At 42.1% G+C, this 19485-nt stretch overlaps 1 protein-coding gene across 8 annotated transcripts in view; it reads left to right on the forward strand.

Annotated features, from left to right (window-relative positions):
* Nucleotides 1-19485, forward strand: part of BEND7 (BEN domain containing 7) — a 97398-nt gene that overhangs the window by 61757 nt on the left and 16156 nt on the right. For 5 of the 8 annotated variants that reach the window (XM_045857994.1, XM_045857995.1, XM_045857992.1 and 2 more), the window contains 2 exons: nt 11360-11479; nt 19329-19382. In XM_045857994.1, the coding sequence (XP_045713950.1) occupies nt 11360-11479; nt 19329-19382 (174 nt within the window). Of the gene's footprint in view, nt 1-11359; nt 11480-19328; nt 19383-19485 lie in introns of those variants that run through there. The other 3 variants (XM_045857993.1, XM_045857997.1, XM_045857999.1) reach the window with 2 other exon arrangements.

Genomic DNA, 19485 nt, shown 5'->3' on the forward strand with positions numbered 1-19485 from the left:
CCGTGTTTGCTGGGCTCATGTGTGACAGCATCTCTAGGCGACACACCAGGGACTGGAACAAAGCCACGGGGTACAAGCATCTTCAGCTGCAGTAAGCATTGCCAAATGGCTCGCTGGGGGATGACTATCATTCAGCATCCACCAGCAGTATATAAGAAATCGTATTTTTCCTCATTCTTGCCAACATCTGGTGTTAACAAACTTCAATTTTTGCCAGTCTGACTGGTCTCAAATGGTCACTCAGTGGTGGGTTTCCTGGTTATTAATGAAGTTGAGCATCATTTCATATTTATTTCTATTTGGTTAGTTTCCTCTGTGAATTTGCATTCTTTTCTAATTTTTCCATTAGGTTGTTGCCTTCTTATTGATTTATTAAATTCTTTTGTCAGTTCTATGGGTTACAAATCTCTTTCAATTTGTGAAAACTTTGCATATGATCTCTTTTGTCACACTGCAAGTTTATATTTAAAAGTCAGATTATTTTATGCTTTGTGCTTTCTATGTTCTTGTTTTAAGACAGTCTCCATATCCTGATTATGTGATGACATGCTTTTAATTTTTTCTAATGCTTTTATTTAAATTTTTAAGTATATTTTATTGATTATGGTATCACAGTTGTCCCTTTTTTCTCCCCTTTATCCCTCTCTGCCCTGCACTCCCCCCCTCACTCCATCATTCCCCTCATTTAGTTCATGTCCATGGGTCCTACATATAACTTCTTTGCTTCTCCATTTCCCATACTATTCTTAACCTCCCCCTGTCTATTTTGGACCTACCAATTATGCTTTTTATTCCCTGTACCTTTCCCCCCATTCTCTTCCATTCTCCCCCTCCCTGCTGATAACCCTCCGTGTGATCTCCATTTCTGTGATCCTGTTTCTGTTCTAGTTGTTTGCTTAGTTTGTTTTTGTTTTTGTTTTTAGGTTCAGTTGTTGATAGTTGTCAGTTTGTTGTCATTTTACTGTTCATAGTTTTTGAACAGTAAATTGATTTCATTGTTCAATTCATTTCAATTTATTGTTCATCTTCTTTTTCTTAGATAAGTCCCTTTAACATTTCGTATAATAAGGGCTTGTGATGATGAATTCCATTAACTTGACCTTATCTTGGAAGTACTTTATCTGCCCTTCCATTCTGAATGAGAGCTTTACTGGATAGAGCAATCTTGGAGGTAGGTAATTGTCTCTCGTGACTTTGAATACTTCTTTCCAGCCCCTTCTTCCCTGCAAAGTTTCTTTTGAGAAGTCAGCTGATAGTCTTATGGGTACTCCTTTGTAGGTGACTGTCTCCTTTTTTCTTGCTGCTCTTAAGATTCTCTCCTTATCTTTCTTTGTCTTGGGTAATGTAATTGGTGTGTGCTTCCTGGGTCCAACTTCTTTGGGACTCTCTGAGCTTCCTGGACTTCCTGGAAGTCTATTTACTTTTCCAGAATGGGGAAGTTCTCCTTTATTATTTGTTCAAATAAGTTTTCAATTTCTTGCTGCTGTTCTCCTTCTGGCACCTCTACAATTTAGATATTGAAATGTTTAAAGTTGTCCTGGAGGTTCCTAAGCCTCTCCTCATTTTTTTTTAATTCTTGTTTCTTCATTCTGTTCCAGTTGAATATTTATTTCTTCCTTCTTCCTTCTGCTCCAAATCATTGATTTGAGTCCCAGTTTCCCTTCACTGTTGGTTCCCTGTATACTTTTTCTTTATTTCACTTTGTATAGCCTTCACTTCTTCCTCTATTTTGCATCTGTGCTCAGTCATTTCTCTGAGCATCCTGATTACCAGTGGTTTGAATTCTGCATCTGATAGGGTGGCTGTCTCCTCATCATGTAGTGCTCTTTCTGGGGTTTTGATCTGTTCTTTCATTTGGGCCATATTTCTTTGTCTCAGTACACTTGTTATGTTGTAAGGGGCAGAGGTTTCAGTATTCACCAGTGTGGGGCAACCTACTTTGCGGCACTGCCTTATGGCGCTGCATGTGGGGGAGGGGTCAGAGAGGGAACAGTGCTGCTTGCTTGGCTCTCTGCTGGCTTTCAGTCACTTCCCCTGCTACCCACAAGAGAATTGGGACTTTCTGGTGCTTATTCCTGGGTAGGTGGGTTTGTGTACATTCTAGGATCCCATGGGTCCCTCCAGCAGACTCTGGAACTGGAACTGTGGAACTGGAAGTTTCTCCTGCTGCCACCCCCCCCCCCCACACACACACAGGTTATTACAGCCAGAGGTTTTGAGGCTTTATTTCCCTGTGCTAGAACTCTGGTTTGCACTGTCTCTGTGCTCCCCCATTGTTCCTCCCAGTTTTTTCACACACGAATGTGGGACCACCCCATCTGTCAGCCTCCACCTTGCTGTGCATCCTCTCTGCCCCATCTGCCTGTCTTTGCCCCTTCTACCGGTCTGGATGAATGTTTCTTCTTTAACTCCTTGTTTGTCAGACTTCCATACAGTTGGATATTCTGGCAGTTCTGGTTGTTTGTTGTTGTTGTTGTTGTTGTTGTTGTTGTTGTTGTCCTTCTTTTGGTTGAGCAAGGAAGCAAAGTGTATCTTCCTATGCCTCCATCTTGGCTGGATTTTCCCAACTATTTTAAAGTTTTGTCTTTTATATTCAGATCATTCATCCACCTGGAATTTACTTTTGCCTAAACTATGAGGCAGGGATTTAATTTATGTGTCTCTGTGGGTAGTCAATCATTGTAACACATCATCCTTTTTTTTTTACATGAATTGTAATTTCACTTCTGACATATATTGAGCTCCTGTTTCACATGTTGACAGTTGGTCTGCTATTTCCCTCTGAGCCAGTATTACGCAGTTTTCATGAGTTTGGCACTGTAATAATCCTTGATATCTACAGGTCGTGTCCTCCTTTCTTCTCTGCAGCCCCCACTCTTTCCTCTGCTTTCAGTTTTCTTCTTTGTCAATACAGCTTGTAGTGATCCTTTGAATGAGGGTCTCTGTGGTATATTCTTTCTATCTTGTCCTGAAATTTTCTTAATTTTGCCCTCACTATTGAATGATGTAGAGTTTAGTTGGGTAATTTATTCTAGATTGAGGTCTTTTTTCAGAGTAATTTGAAAATATTCCACTCTCTTTTAGCTTTCATTGCTGTTATGAATTTGCTATATCTCTTGTTCTTTTGGTAAATAATCTGTCTTTCTATCTAGTTGCCTTTAAGATATTTCTGCTGTTTTCATTCTCTAGTTTCTTTATTGAAATTTAGCTATTTCTTTATTTTTATTAATCTGCTTGGTTATTGTGCTTCTTGAAACCAAGGTTCATGACTTACTAGTTCTGATAATTTTTCAGCTATTGTCTCTTCAAAGTTTGCCTTCCCTTCATTTTTTCTCTCCCTCTGAAACATCTGTTAGTGTTAACTGGACATTTTTATTCTGTTCATGTCTTTTAATTTGTCTGTTACATTTTCCATGCCTTCATCTCCTGCTGCTACATTCTGGGTACCAAGATCTATATCCCTTTTCTATTAGTTTATTGGCTAACCTGTCCTTTGAATTTTTAAATTTAAGTTACCATATTTTTAATCTCTATAAGTTATTTTTGAAATCAGCCTCATTGTTTTCTTAATGATTTAAGTCCTTTAATATCTTTCATCACTTTAAACATGTATATTTGTAGTTCCATTGTGTTAAGTTATTGGTGGTTTAATCCTGTACTTCTTGGGTCAGCTGACTCTTGCTTATAGGGGACTTTTTTCCTTATGTGTTGCACTATTTTCACATATGAGCCCCTCTGTAGTGGGCCTGTGTTTTTGTTTTTGTTTGTTTGTTTGTTTGCCATGAGAATCTGTTGGGGCCCGAGTTATAGGAGTAATTCTGCATTTCCTTTTGTCTGAAGCCCAGGGGTATCAACAGCAATGCTTATATCCATTTATGCAGGTAATATAATTTCAAATTACAAACCTATGAGAGATCCAGGCTAAGCATTAGAATTTTCCAAGGAAACTCCTTTCCTCCCTCCAAAGACTAGACAGAGCGTCTGTCCTGGTGGATAGATGGTTCCCTTTTCACTGTGGGGCAGTCCTTTCGGGCACTCAGCCTCACATAGAGGCTTTGATTCTAACCTCCCCGTACAGGACCAGGGCTTCCTTCTGGCTTCCTTCACAGGTGTATAAATCTGAGACTCAGCTGTTGAGACTGCCTCTCTGTACCCCCTCCTTAGGGCAAATGCATGTGTCTGAAACATTCTCCCCCTTCTCTCACTCTTCATCTAACCTCCACTCTTTCTTGGGCTTCAGCTTGGACTTCACTTTATCTAACAGCTTTCCCAGATAGCACCCCACCAGGAGTGAGCTCAGTACCCCTCCTTTGTGTGCCCCTACCTGCTTGAATAATAGCTGTACTCTGTACTCCTTTGGACTTCATTTGCCTTCACCCTTTTCACTCAGAGCCTTTTTTGGACAAGGGACCATCAGTTCAATGACACCTAGCATAGTCTGCTGGGTTCATGGTAAATACTTCTTGAATGAATGCATCTTAGTTTTATAATAAAAAAGTAGGATTCAGTTGCTAGGTGTGAAGTACCCCAGTTTCTGTATAAGATCAGAAACATCCACAGTCATTGCTTTAATAAGAATCAACACAAACAGGTGAAATAAAGCATACACTGAAGTAATCACACCTCCAAAGATCATTTGTGACTGTATGTCTCAGGATGTGCCATGAAGATCTTTGTGCACAGAGGCCCACAACAGGAAAGCACAGGGACTTGTTGGTAGCTACCCAGTACTAGAAGTCAAGGGCATTAGAGTATGTTGGTCACTGATTGGCCACTGATGGTGGATTAAGAATCAGGCTAAAAAAAAAAAAAACAGAATCAGACTGTACTCCAACCTCTGTAAAGTGCTCTCATTCCCTTAGGAAATAGGTATACTGTGAGGCTGCCACTCCATTCCTGCTGCGTGGAACAGTGGGAACGGAGGCTGCTCTCAGGCCCGCCTGTGCCCCACATCCCCTTCTCACCAGCCACTCAGCTTCTCTGGCTCTCTGCTGCTCTCTGCAGATCTGCCTCACCCTCCTCTCCTCACCAGCTGGCTTCCTCCTTTTTCCCTCTGCCCCTCACAGTTCTGGTTTGCACAAGGTATTGGGCCTGCTCATGTCATCATGCCACAGCTTTGCTCATCCCCTCTGAGGGGCTGTTCTGAGGAGGACGCCAGAGGGTCCTGCTCATCCTTTTGGGGAGTCTGTGGCTTGGCTTTCTTTAGCTCAATTGCCTGTCTCTGCTCCACTCAAGCTCTGGTTTGGCGGGTACTGGTGTGACACATTCCTGCCCATGGTGGCAGCAGGGCCCAGGAACGGGCAGTTTCCCATAGGCATCCTCAAGCTCAGCTGGCCCCACACCATTCGCAATCTCTGGTTCTTACTGAGCAACCTTCTGTTAAGTGCTTCATTCTAGTCCCTTGATTCCAAAAAGTGGGTGAACTGGGTGAAGACATCAAATGTTTTGGATGCTAGAAAGATAGTCACCCCCATGTGTGATAGTCATTACACATTAATTCATTTTCATCTTAGTTTATTTATCAATCTCTTGTAGGTATGGTTATTGTGAGCTGGTTTCTAGGCCTGAGCCCCTGGTGGTCTGATGAAACCTCATTTCTGAACCTGCACAGCTGAGAACAGTCCCTAGATCAGCATCAGCTGTGCCAAGCTCTGGAGCACCTTAAGGCCTGGCGCTGTAGCCAGGCTTATTCTAGCTCTTTTCCTTTCTCTCCTAGTGCCTTAAGTGCCAGGTTTGTGGTCATTTTAATAAATGATCAGAATAGATGTCAAGCCTACAATATGTAGTTTTCAGCTCTTTCCATGAAATTGGGGAATGAAGCACCATGATATCATCAAAGAAAATATTTATATTAGAACCATATAAAAATTGGACCGCAGTCATCACTTTTAAGCCGAAAACACCTGTACAGCATGGTGCACTGGCCAGTTACCCGGAGCGGAGGGGCAGCCTCACAGGCCCTGCCCCGTCTGCTCTCCGCTGCTGCCCTGTGTCTGTCCTGTCCATGTGTAACTGAGTCAGACCAACGTTCACAACTTCCTTTCACACGCAAGTATTACCTTAGCTATTGATTTGCTTATATTTAGAATTCAATTGCTTTTACCGAATCTGTGTGCTTGTTTACAGCATAAAGTAAAAAATTCATTTATGTGGAAAATAAGCCCTATTAGCTGTGTCATCTTGGGCCAGTTATGTACCCTGCTGGTGCTTTGATTTTGTCATCTGTCTGTCACATGGGATCACAATACCTGCTTCATCAGATTACTGCAAAGACTAAGTGAGATAGATATGAGCCATGGCTCATGGGAAATTTCAAATAACAGCTTTAAAAGAGTAAGAGGAAAGAGGGAAATGTGGGAGGGGTGCTGGTTTTACACGTCCTCCCATGTGAAGAGGTAGGATAATTCGAGCGGCCTGCAGGGAACCTGGTCTCCCCTCCTGTACCTGTGGGCTGGTCCAAGGGCTCCCCCGCCTTTGCACACTCCCAGCCACAAGTGTTTCTGTGCACAGCTCTTTATCACCCTCCTCCCTGGTCCCCTCAAGTTTGGGAGTTTGGCAGATGTAATGAGGACCCAGCTTTCAGTTCTGCTTGATGGCAGCCTGACTTTGACTTGCCTGACCAGAAGTTAAAACGGAGGCATCAGATCAGAAGTGGATACTCACTGCTGGCCAGAGTTTTCGCCTTCTTGGAGCATTTCCCAGTGAAATTAAAGCTGTTCTATCTACTCCTGCCCCTTTAAGCATCTGTATGGTCCGATGACTCCATTTAAAAATTCATACCATATTCTGCTCTTCCTAGCATAGAGAGCCAGAAAAATCTAAGTGAAGAGTCCTCTAGGAACTGCTGTGTGAACACACAGCTCTTTGAGGAACCTGGCCAATCTGCTCTGTTCTCAGCATGTTGCATTCAGACACGCCACACACTGCTGTGTTCATTGATGATTATTTTAAATGCCACGTTCCTATGGAAGGAAGGATCTGCTCAGCCACCACTAGCTTATTCATTATTTATATACAATTAAAGGGCATGGCTCAAATGAATGCAAGCATCTGAGAAAAGTCATTATTCATGTACAGATCAAATTGAACATTTGTCATTTCTCCAGTGGCTTAATATACTCTTTGTGCCTTGGGACCTCAAATTATATTAAGCAATGTAGGTACTTTTACTCTTATTTAGTTTAATTGTTGGCCTTCATCCACTTGTTTAGATTGCTTGGACTTGCTTAACATTAGCCCTTGCTTCCCGTTAATACTATGTAAAGGAAGAAAATTTCCTTTTAGGACCCATTACATTCTAAGGATGAATGCAAATTGTTGTACTATGATTCTTAATGACCCACAATTAACATGGTAGGAAACCAATGCATTAATGCAGTACCTCTTCTCACATCATTACTCCTAATGGAACTGTTACCAGGATAATAGCTTGACCTTTAGCCATAGATTCAGATATCAAAAATATTTCTGCTTACTCGATACCTCTATTCACATCACATATTGAGTGTTTTCAGGTTAACACAATCACAATATTTTGGCCTAAGGCCTCATCTGTGTGTGCAACAGAGTAAGATTTCATCTTCAGGACGTAGATTCTAGTTGAAAGTTGTTTCTGAGTGTGAATGTAGTCCATGAAATAGAATGTCAAAATAGACCCAGTGGAAATATTTGTTTGTATTGATATTTTTTGAGAAGCTTAAGACTGTGCTTTCAGTGGTCTGAGACACAAACCAGGAGACAGAGACTTCTGGCTTCTATTTATTGAAACTAGATAGGTTTTAACTGAAAAAATACCCAGAAATTGTTGCCTTCTCAGTGAGTGACAGAATGCCTGAGCTCAAGATTAGATTCAAAAGATCTGCTTGGAAGCTCTTCACAGAGTGGGAGAAACCTTCCAGAACCTTCCTTTTGGTTTTCGAGGCTGGGGGATCATTTTTTATGTGGGCGTAACCCAAATTTACTTCGTTAATTTGGAACCACTACTTTCTAATGGGTGCCAATTTGGACACCTGCATTTCACAGTCTAAGAAAAGAGGGGCCGCTATGGAAGTTAATTATACAAATAATATTACAAGGAGGGAGCTGTTTACCTGCTAGAACAGTATATTTAATCCTTTTGGTGGTATACATTTTCATATAAATTAATAGGGTGCTAAATACAAATCTTTTATATTCATTAAAACAGGACTTCAAGAATCTTTTGGCAATTTTCTGATAAGTAAACATGATTGTGGGCATTTGAATGTAATAAAACCTTGTTTCCTTAACTATATTCTATTAATTAAGGCTTCCTATTAATTCAGATAGGCCTTCCTTCCAGAATTAGTCTACATTTGTGAGCTGTGGTATTCGCTTCTATTAGAAACAAAACTAGAAAATGTGTTTATTCATCAAATGTTTATTGTATAAGAACTTAATCAGTACAAAGTACTATTATAGGCTTTGAGGGAGACAAAATAAATGAAGGCCCTGAGGTGTCTATAACCTAGTGTGGGGGGTTCAAAAACACACCCAACCCCCAGAGGTATATCGTTCCCTCTGCATCTATCCCAAGTGGAGACTCCTTACTCACCTGGCCTACATATCACATACTGGGCACCATCTTTGATTTTTTTCCCTGATCCTTAATTCTGCTTCCTAACCATCACTCCTCTACTCAGCTGGTCTGGGAAGGGTCCTTTCTGCTAAGGCTGCAACTACAGCTACACGTCTTCCCCTTGTTCTCTCATTACACTGTCATCCTGGATAACTTCGCTTCCACATGAAAGATCCACCTGACCCCTCAGCCACATAGTACCCAGATCTCAAATGCAGTGACATTCACCTCAGCTACATTTCAGCCCCACCCCTGATCACACCTTAGCATTCCAGTCCAGAACTGCTCCGCCACCACTGTCTGTATTCCAGCAGTATCCTCCCAACTGCCCTTACCCCACAGCAGCTCCCCAGCCCTGCTGATATTTGCATTCCCTGGTCTTTGTGGGTTTTTCCATCTCTGTGAGCCTCTTCCTGGTTTCACTTCCTTCTCAGATTTGAGTGGGAAGGGAGAGTGAGGAAAGTCGAAGTAACTCATTCAAGGTGGCATCTTCATCAACATCTTCAAGTTCTTTGTATCCCTGTCCTTCTGCCAAAACTGTCCAGAAAAATTCTAACCCAAGACCAGCCCTACCATTCAGGGTCTCCGCTCCACTCCACCCCTGGGGAAGGGCTGTGGGGCAGCATGGGAGAAAACGGCCTGCTCCTACAAACCGTTGCCAACATCACACTCCCACTGGCTCTCCTCACATCCTCAGTCTGCTGCTTTCTTCTCACAGGCAATTCCAGACTTCCCCGCACTCTCCATTCCCCTCACCAAAAGTTCAGCGAGGTCTCAGGAGTGATTACTCCAACCTATAACCACTTCTGGATCTGCCGCAGTCTTACCAGCCTCTGGGGTCAGAAGAAAGAAGTTCCTCCTGTTTGAGGGCGACCCTCCATTTCTATCCTGACCCATTGCCTCGCAGTTCTTCTGGAATGGCTCTTTTGAATGTCTCCTTTTTCCTGGATCTTGTTTTCCCCACAACGATGCTACTTCCCTCGGCTTGTAAACGTTCAGGTTTCCTGTCCCTCAGCCCTCCTCCCTTCCCAGTCCTTCTCTTCCTAGCCCATCCTGGCCTCCTTCATGGACTCCTGTACCTTAATCTCCACTCAGCCACTGGGATTCTCTCTAGCTCTGTGTTTGGCCCAGCACTCTGTTCACGGGATATGTTCTCCCTGGTCAACGTTTTTTTCTGTCATTTTAAATGTTTGTCCCTCTGAAACTGGTATCAGCCTGGACCCTTCTCTGAACTGCAGGCCTCTGTACAGAAATATCTGCTAGCCATTTCCACATGGGTGCCCCACAGACGCCAAACACCGCATGTCCCAAACCAAGCTGAATACACCTGCCTCTCCCGTTACAAACCTTGCAGTTCTTCTGTAGTTACCAGGTCATGTGATTCTGCAGAAATGCCCATTCTAGATACAGATCTGGTCACCCCTCCATCTTCACTAGCTCGGCCCTAACTCAGACTGGATTCACTACATTTGTGTGGAGTTTTTTCCTTCTTTCAAATTATTTCCTTAGGATAAATTTCTAGGAATAAGACTACCAATCCAAACATAAAACAGTTTTATGCTTCTCATTATATATTACCATCTTGTTTTCCAAAAGGGTTTTGCCAGCTATGCCAATAGTAATGTTTGTGCCAGAGCCCCACAATTTATCAATATTAAGTATGTTAGCTTTTTAGCATTGTTCTTCTAATTTAGTAGGTATAAAGTGTGATTTACAATTTGGGAGCTTACGTATTGAATATTTTTCCTAATTTTTTTGCTAAATACACTTTGTCCGTTACCTATAGAAACTTTTGAAGTGGCTCTTTTATTTGAATGAGTGCTTTATGTGGTGGTAGATATTGAACCTTTTCAAGTCACATTTAGTGCAAGTAGATTTCCTCATTTCAATGAAATATTTATTTTCCATTCAATAGAAATGTTATAGCTTTACACAACAGTTGAATCTGTCAACATTTTCCTTTTTAGAAAAGCCTTTAAAACATTAAGATTACCAATATTTTAAATACCAAGAAGGTAGTGTGACGTGAGTACATGCTTGGTCTTGACCTTACGAAGAGCAGGTTGGAAGGCGCTCAGGAATGGCACGTGAAGCAGAACTGTCAACGTCAGCACCTGTGTGTGCAGTCACACTCTGTATGGCTTTAGTAAGATAATTGCCTGGCCTCCCTTTCATCACCTTCTATGACTCTCCATACTTCCTTTTGTGCTTAACAGGTAGCTCTTTCCTAGAAGCCAATGGAGTATTGTAAGAAGTTGACTCAACATGGAATGGGAACTTCCATTAAGATACAACTACATCCTATTTATTCTGAAAACGGATTGAGTTAGTAGGAATCACCAAGAGAACATCATCTTATTTGTGTAATTTCACATTAGATTTTGAATTAATAACAAAAAGGTGAAATATTTTAATATAGTTGCTGAATTTTGTCATGGGGCCAGTGGACCCACAGAAAGCACTTTTTTCTGTGCTCATAAGACGTATATCATGGACATGGAGCAAGTAGAAAAGGCACCTTCCATAGAAATTGCTGAATGTTTATAGCTGGTTCCATTGTGAAGCACAGTACATTTTATGTGGCCAGGGCTGTGCCAAGCTCCGCCTTCACCAGAGGAGTGTACTACGGATAGTGAAGGTATCTACTGTGGAACCATTGTCCTTTAGCAACATGCTTTTTTTTCTTCTTGGGATATATTCCTGTCTCAGATCCGTCTATTTTATTTGTTAAAGCATTTAATGATATTTCACATTTTCTTCCAGTCTTCACAGAAAAGTACTGTACTGCTAATCACGTGGATAAACTTCCTGGCCCGAGAGACTGGGTACAGATTCTACAGGATCAAATTAAACTGGCCAGAAGAAGGTTAAAAAGAGGCTCAGGTATGAATAAGCTACAAGAAAATAATTGCAGAAGCCCTTTATTGAATTCTCAGACATTGCAAAGTAGAATGCTTTGCTCTAGGGTGCTCCATTGTCTCTTGTCTTCTGAAGGAGATGCTCTTTATAATGTGTCGTGGTTTTGTATTTGAGAGTTCTATTGAAATGAATTCTGAAATTCACCTGAAGATTAGATAGGAAAAGTATGTCAGGCCAAAGGGGGAAAGATTGCTAACAGCACCCGCGTGCTTGCATGTCTTATGGATGAAAGCAAGTCTCTCCTTTGTGATTTGCTTCCATTGCCTGTTGATTTCTGTTTGTTTGGATCTGCCTGACAGAAAGTACTATTTAAGGTAAAAAAAAATAATAATCATCCTACCTGAAACACCACATGTAATAGAAAGAAATCCTAAGCCAAGTATTTATTGATTTAAATTGATTTAAATTGTTTTTTTAATCTGGGCTTGGTGATTCTAGGATTTCTTCCAGAAAAAAATGAACACTAGTTAATTGTGATTATTTAGTCATTTGAAGTCTCAACCTCCCCAAAATGACAGTGGGCCCACTTATCAGTGGGGAATCCCTTTGAGGTCAGTTTTCTGTCATCGTGTAAAATAATCATCTTAGCACTGGCCAAGTAGCTCAATTAGTTTTAGCATCATCCTGATACATCAAGGTTCCAGGTTTGAGTTCGGGTCAGGGCACATAACAAGAATCAACCAATGAGTACATAAATAAGTGAAACAACAAATCAATCTTTTTCTCTCACTGCCCCTTCCTCTCTCTCTAAAAATCAATAAGTACAAAATTTAAAAAGCCTTGGCCAGGTTGCTCAGTGGGTTGGAGCATCATCCAGTGCACCAATAGGTTGTTAGTTTGACTCCTAGTCAGGGCTCATACTTAGGTTATGGGTTTGATCCCTGGTTGGGGAGTGTACAGGAAGCAACAGATTGAAGTCTGTCTCTCTTTCTGTTTCTCTCTCTCTCTCTGTCTCTCCCACCTTCCTCCCCTTCCTCCCCCTTCATTTCTCTCTAAAAATCAATAAACGTATCCATGGTTGGGGATTTTAAAAAATAAAAACAAAAAATAAGGATAATAAAATAGTCATCTCTAGAAGGTCTAGAAAGTCATCTCTAGGTTTTTTAAAGATCCTGATCAAACTTCAGATGCCTGGCCTGCGTGGACCCTTCTGTGCTTCTGTGGCTGGAGGTGAGAGTCTGGGAGAAGACGACCTTAGGCACTGAAAGGTTGCAGGCTTGGATGTCATGGGGGTCCAAGAGAGCATGAGGCTGTGTCACCAACAGATGGCTGCATGTGAACTCAGTGAGCAGTCATCACCATGCCCGAGCCTGGGGAGAGCTCCTGGCACAGGCTGGGAATGCCCTTGTGGCAACAACGGGACACATGGGCACCAAGGGCCCAAGTGGTTTTCAGTGTGGAAAACCTTAGAGCTCTTTCTGAAAGTGGCCATCAGGACTCTAACTAAAACACTCAGCTGCAAGGTCATCTCTGTATGCTGTCCCTGAGCATCCTTTGACCTAACGGTGACAGAGTTATGGAAGTCGTGCATAAAGTTCTAGGTCCCAAGGTCATGTCCAAATAAAATATTTATCTTTAGATGATTTTTTATTAAAAATCTTTCCTTCATCTTTTTTAACCATTTGCTTTCTGTTATACTAATTAGTAAAAAATGTATTATCACATCAGGTAATAAATTATAATGGGGTCAGAAGAGCTGGTTTGCAAGTGTTATGTCTGCTCTTTACCAGCTCTTGACCTTGGGTAGGTCACCCCACCTTTTTCATCCTCAGTGACCCTTTCATGAAGTGGACATAAAAATAAAGCCACCTCAGAGTTGTCGTGAGGCTCCAGACACATGTTGTACAAAGATGTCTTCATAGAGGACACTGGTGTATCCTCTCTGGGAATGTCTGTATTGTACACAGCGGTGCCTGGCAGTGGTGGAGGTCGCTGAGGAAGTCATAACCTCGTGGGCCCCTCTGTCCTAGGCCAGGGGACCACCAGCCTGCTGTGCATGGGCAGTCCTGCTTTACCTGTTTCCTGGCATAATTAATAACATCCCTTTCACTTGCAAAGGATTCTAGGCTTGAATAAATGATCTGGTCATCCTCCTAGGTCTCTCAGTGTTCACTGCCTTCTTCTTCATTACAAATCATCGTGAACAAACACAGTATAGTATAGTGGAAAGAACAAGTGTGAATTCCTAGCTCTGAGCTGTCATTTACAAAATCCTGCGACTTCTGGACAAATTATTCTATGTGTCTGAGCCTCGCACTCTTCATTTGTATGAGGCTAACAGCTACCCCAGGGGTGTTTTCAGAGTTAGAATTAGACAATGTAAGTATTGCCACTAACAAAGACTGATACATAATGATGCTCAAAAAACATCCATGACCTTGTCCTCCTCCCCTTTGCCAACCGAAAGCAAAACAACTCCTTTATCCTTGCCATTTCCTAAAAACACTACCTTCTCTTTTTTTTTAACATTGCTGGTCAAAATTCCTCCAAAAGGGTTTGCGTCCCGGTGTGCCTCCCCCATCCCAGTTCACTTTGGAATCCATTGCACTTTGCCCTCTGACCTCACTCCTCTACTGGAGCTTTTGCTGCAATCACATCCCAAAGATCAGATTTCCCTTGCTGTTTATATTAACACTCTGACTTGACCTTCATGTTGATTTTTACTCTGTGGAATCTCATCTTCCTTGAAACTCTCTTCCCTTGGGTTCTATGACTTCATTCTCTGTTTCTCCTCCAAATTTTCTGTCAATGCTTTCAGTCTCCCTCATTGCCTTTCTCTCTCCACCTGTCTCCTAAACCGAGCGTTCCCAAGTTTCCATCCTCAGTGCTGTTCTCATTCTACACCCTCACTCCTGACTTGGACTGTCCCATGGTCAGTGGCTCTCAGGTGTGCAGCCCCAGATATGGCCATGGCCCGAGACCCAAGACTTCCCTCTCTGTAACTCAGCTAATGAAATCTGGTCTTTCCCACCCCAGTTAGACACTTCTGCTAGTTTCGGGTCACCCCCACAGTAAAATCCCTTCTCCGCACACCCCTGCTCCCCAGTATGGCAGGCAAAGTTCTTCACAGTCAGCCTTACCCCCTGACCAGCCTCTTCTTCTGCAAACTCTCCCTGTTCTGAAATATGCTAGGTTTTCAAACTCATGTTTTCCTCTGCCTGGAAAACAAAGCCTCCTCCTGTCACCACATGGAGGTTCCTTCTCCTGGGTCCCCCCCAGGTGGCTACAGCACTTTGGTCTCCTCCCAGCAGAATAGTTGCCCACCTGTGTGCTCCAGTGGCCATGAGAGCCCAAGGAGCAGAGATGGTGTCCGAGTCACATTTCTGTCCCAAGTATCTAGAACAGTGTGTGGCCCAGCGTGGAACCAACAAACGAACCAACAAATCAGTCCCTGGAAAAGGAGAGACAATAGTCTACAACAGAAAGTTCTTACTGTTTAGCTCATCTAGGTCATGTGAGATCTTGGAGAATATTCTTTCGTCAGCTCCTTCCTTGAGGTTCAAATTCTTATCCCAAAACCTGCAGGTCAGCAATGTCCCTGAGCTCCGCCCTCGGGAACAAGATCCTCAGGGCTCCTGGGGCTCCTTAGTGGATCCTTGTTGCTACGTGGTCATCACAGAGTTCCCTTTCTCTTACTTCCTTCTCTGATCCCCCATCTCTTTAGTTCCCTCCCAATTTCCTGTCTTCTCTCTTCCTCCCCCAAAGGTCAAGAATCTTACTTCATGGTGCTGACCTCACTCAGGGTAGGTTAACTGAGTAACACCTACAAAGATTCAGTCCTGCCAGCAGAGTCTCGTATCACTTCTTATAATAAAGGTCTCCTGCCTCAGCCTGGAGTCACCTCACAAAAGCCCCTTGTATTACTTTGGCCCCTTTATTTAGATTTCAGACTCCAGGAAAGAATTGGGGTGAAAAAAACAATTTATAGATAGCAACAGGTGTTATCAAAGACAACTTCCCAATCATCTTACACAGTAACACCTTTTTGAGCACTGACATCATGTTGGGTGCTATATCTCATCGATTTTATATCCCAAATTAAATTTCAAGTATGAATCCTGAGGGCTGTGCTTGCTAGTATTCAGTTGGTCTTGCATTGCCTAAATTCTGCCTTGGCAGTCTTGACCACTTAGGTATGTGAGAACTCCATTTGCCCGTTGATTTGCAGGGGAAAATTGTTAACCACCCCCCTCAAAAAAGGCACTAAATATAATATTCAGATTTGAGAGAGATCTAAAGTTTGTCATGGTGAAGAGACTTAAATTTAATACTCAGCGCAAAGGAAAAGCAAGGGCCAAAGTTGTTCAAAAACCAGCCACCCTTTGGTTCTTCACACAGTGTCCCAACTGTGCCACCAACTTCTAGCAAATTCCTCTCCTCAGAATGCACAGAAGCCTGCCCGTCCCTTCCTGTTCCACAGGGGCTGGTAGGAATAAAGGGAAACTGTGAGAAATACTTGAAGCTTCTTGGCAGCTTGAGGGGCGAGAAATCTAAATCCAGGATGCTGATATTACTGATGTAGGTGGAGAAATCAGTGTCACAGAATATGTGTCTCCAGCTGGAGGTGATTATGAGTCCCTAAAGGACCTGAAACATTGAAGACAAAGAGTGGGGAGGATGTTGAGTGCCTACTGAGTGTATTGGAGAGGCCTCTTCTCAGGGATACAGAAACAGCCTTTCTGGCAATGGGCCATGTGACTGAAATACGAAGTTCAGTTTAAATTTTGTTTCCCCATACTATATATATTAATATATACAGTAATACTTTATACATAAACCCACCCTTTTTTCTATTTCAGATGCTAAGACCAATTATAATGAGTCCTGGTCCCATTCCCTTCCCTGCTTTCCCCCAACAAACACACATGCGCACAGTGGGGACTTTTTTCCTGTTTCTCTTTCCCACAGACAGACTGGCCAGTGAACACATCTCTGAACCAACCCAGCATGTATGTCAGTAAACCACATGGCACATGCTCATTTCCGCACGACCGCACCTGTTTCTACAGAATGGGACCCAAACCGCAGACGGCTCACACACTCTTCCCTTCCTGCGGGAGCCTCCCAAGTGCTGGGAACGTTGTGGGCACCATTCTGTGGTTATCATCATATTTGGGTATTTTCACTTCGACCACTGGTTTTAGATTATCTGCCTAGATGTTTGGGATCGGGACCGTGACACTCCTCTGCCCTTCTAGCACGTTCTGTTAGTGTCTGAAAAGTGGACAGCACCTGCAAAACCAACCCTGATGTACATACCACACCAAAATGCCAGCACTTCAGCAGGGGCCTGCCAAATGGGTTTTGTCTCCCAATTCCATCATGTCCCGCTACACTGCCTTCTCCCCAGGCAGCATAAAAGTGGGATCCCGGCAAATTGAAACTAGAGCCACTTGCATTTCCATTGTCATGCTGGTAGAACTGGGACCTCTCGATAATATTGCTTGCTCTCCTGTTTTTTGTCTTACGTTGGTTCTAAGTGATAATCCAAGAAGTGTCTCATAGACATTCCACAACTTTAACCTTATTTATCGTATTTGGCTCAGTTCCTGGAATTAGATACAGGCTCCACCTGGGCAAGCTAATAACTCACTGCTTAAGGGAGCTCGCACTGCCTCTAGAAAAAGGAGGCGCCCCGCGCAGGTCTGGAAGGTTGTACGTACAAATAGAAATTCATTTGGGGCTCTCATTACATGTAATAATTTTTTTCTATAACTGGAATGATGCCCCTCCTGGTGTGGATTTTTATCATTTTCATTAGATTATTTCCTCAGAGCTGAAATCACAATTGTGTGTGTGTGTGTTAGATCTAAGAGTAAAGCTGTCACTGCTATTAAATTTTTATTGGACTTGCTCAATCTTTTCCAAATTTTACAAGTTGACTGTCACCAGGGAAGAAAGATGGTGAGCCCGTTATTACAGACAGATGTTACAATTAAATTTAAGTAACACAGGCATGTTCTGCCTCCATGACACTGTGCCCTGTTCATGCAGCCAGCATTTACCAACTCATACACCTTTTTGCTTCCATATGTTCTGTTCTTACTAAAAAGCACCTAATTGCATAGGCCTGCTTTTTTAAAGTGAGGATAACTTAATTACAAAGGGAAGATCAGCTTATACCCAGAACTGATTTTTGCTATAACTAAATGAAAAGCAATTATACACGATGCATGTGATACATGTTTGCATGATTAACAGCAAAGAGGCTAAGAGCCCAGGCAGAAACCTGCGTCGACCCTTGGCAGTGCCATTTACTGGCTATATCAACCTAGGTAAATGTCTTAACTTTCTGTCTCCATTTTCTCGGTTGTTAAAATGGATGTAATAACAGACCTGCCTTGTGGGGTTTTCTAAGGGTGAGACAATACAATGCAAGTGAAGTGCTCAGTAAATTGAAAGCATCTAATAAATAGTGGTAGCATTGCTATTGCTATTATTGCTGGAGAATTTTTTAAATCCTAGACAAGTTCAGCTACCTGTTCAAATCCACTCAAACCAATTGGAAGAAAATAATGTCTTTTAAATATAAATGTAACATGTTTGTTATTCTTTAAATATACAGAATAATTTTTTTAGAAAAAAAAATTTAAATACCTGTAAGTCTTTCATCCAGAGAAACACTGTTAATATTTTAGTTTGTCCTGTATTTTGTCTGTAAATCTATATGCAAAATTTTATTCCATTTGTCTTACTGCTTGACTTTAATGTTTTTGTTGCTAAGTATTCATCTACAGCATAATTTTTAGTGGTTTCTGTTCTTTTCTAGCCCAAATTGATCTTGACTATTCTGTCTCTTCTCGGTGTTTTTTCTTTGTGGTGGACTGAGCAGGTCAGCAGAGAAAGAGCCTCTCACTGATGTCAGAGTGTAGCAGTCTGAGGACGAGATGTGAGAGGCTGAACTAGGGTGGAAATCTGTGAACCTTGATTATGTGTAAAGCAACTGCAATAAAAACAAGAAAACAGTATTAGTTCGCTTCCCACCAACATAGCATTACCACGTGATAAAAATGGCAGCCCTCCTGTGACTGGCCTCACCTGCACACCTGCAGGACTTTGGGCAGGAAACTCCCCATGGGGCCACTAGGTCCGGGAGATGGGAGCAGCTGAAGTCACCCAGATGGCCATAATGAAATGTTTTGACCTGTCCTGTAGCCCATCAGTTCTCAGGAGCCATACGGGCACCTTCTTTTTTGCATTTAGTGGAAGGTTTTCTGGAAAACTCTAAAGGAGATTGAAACATATCAGAGATGAGCAAAGGTTTGCATTTTAAAACATAGAATTGCTTTTAAAGAAATGCTTATTCCCTCTGATTTTCTTATGACTGAATTGATGTCAACTTATGCTGGCAGCTCTAGGATCTGAATTTCCAGTCATCTGAAAAGATTTATTCTCAAGGTGTCCTAAGCCTGCCCCTCGGGAATGGTTCTGGAGATGACAAGCAAAATTCTGGCACAGGAATTCACTGACCTCTGTGCCTTCATGATTGTATTTAAACAATTCACCCCAAGTTCTGGGTGGATATTTAAGCCTATGTAAATAAGTGAAATGCACTGCAGTCATCAATGATGGATAGAACAAGTTTCATAAGATATAAAAAATTTTAGTACAGGAAAATTGATTTTACATCATCTTTAAACTATTTTACTTAAATATTGGTACTAAAGTGTGGAATATGAACCAACTGGAGCTGAAAAGGGAAAAGAAAGGTGAAAACTCATATATACTGGGGTTTTTTAATTGTATGACTGTATTCAGTAAAACAGATGTGCTCCTGAAACTAATGAGATTCGTGTTTTATGTTTGTAACCAGCAGAGGTAGCTGACGGTGATGAAAGACTGGATGGCATCTCTCTACCACCAACAGGTAAAACACATTTACATTTTCATCATCGGCTGGAAAACACAGCACAGGAAAATATTTGCATTGAAAATGTTAGCATTAGAGATGCAGATGCCTGAGTAAATGC

This window comes from Phyllostomus hastatus, unplaced genomic scaffold (assembly GCF_019186645.2).
Source record: "Phyllostomus hastatus isolate PE091 unplaced genomic scaffold, TTU_PhHast_1.1 phas_scaffold_1674, whole genome shotgun sequence".
Classification (NCBI taxonomy): Eukaryota; Metazoa; Chordata; class Mammalia; order Chiroptera; family Phyllostomidae; genus Phyllostomus; species Phyllostomus hastatus.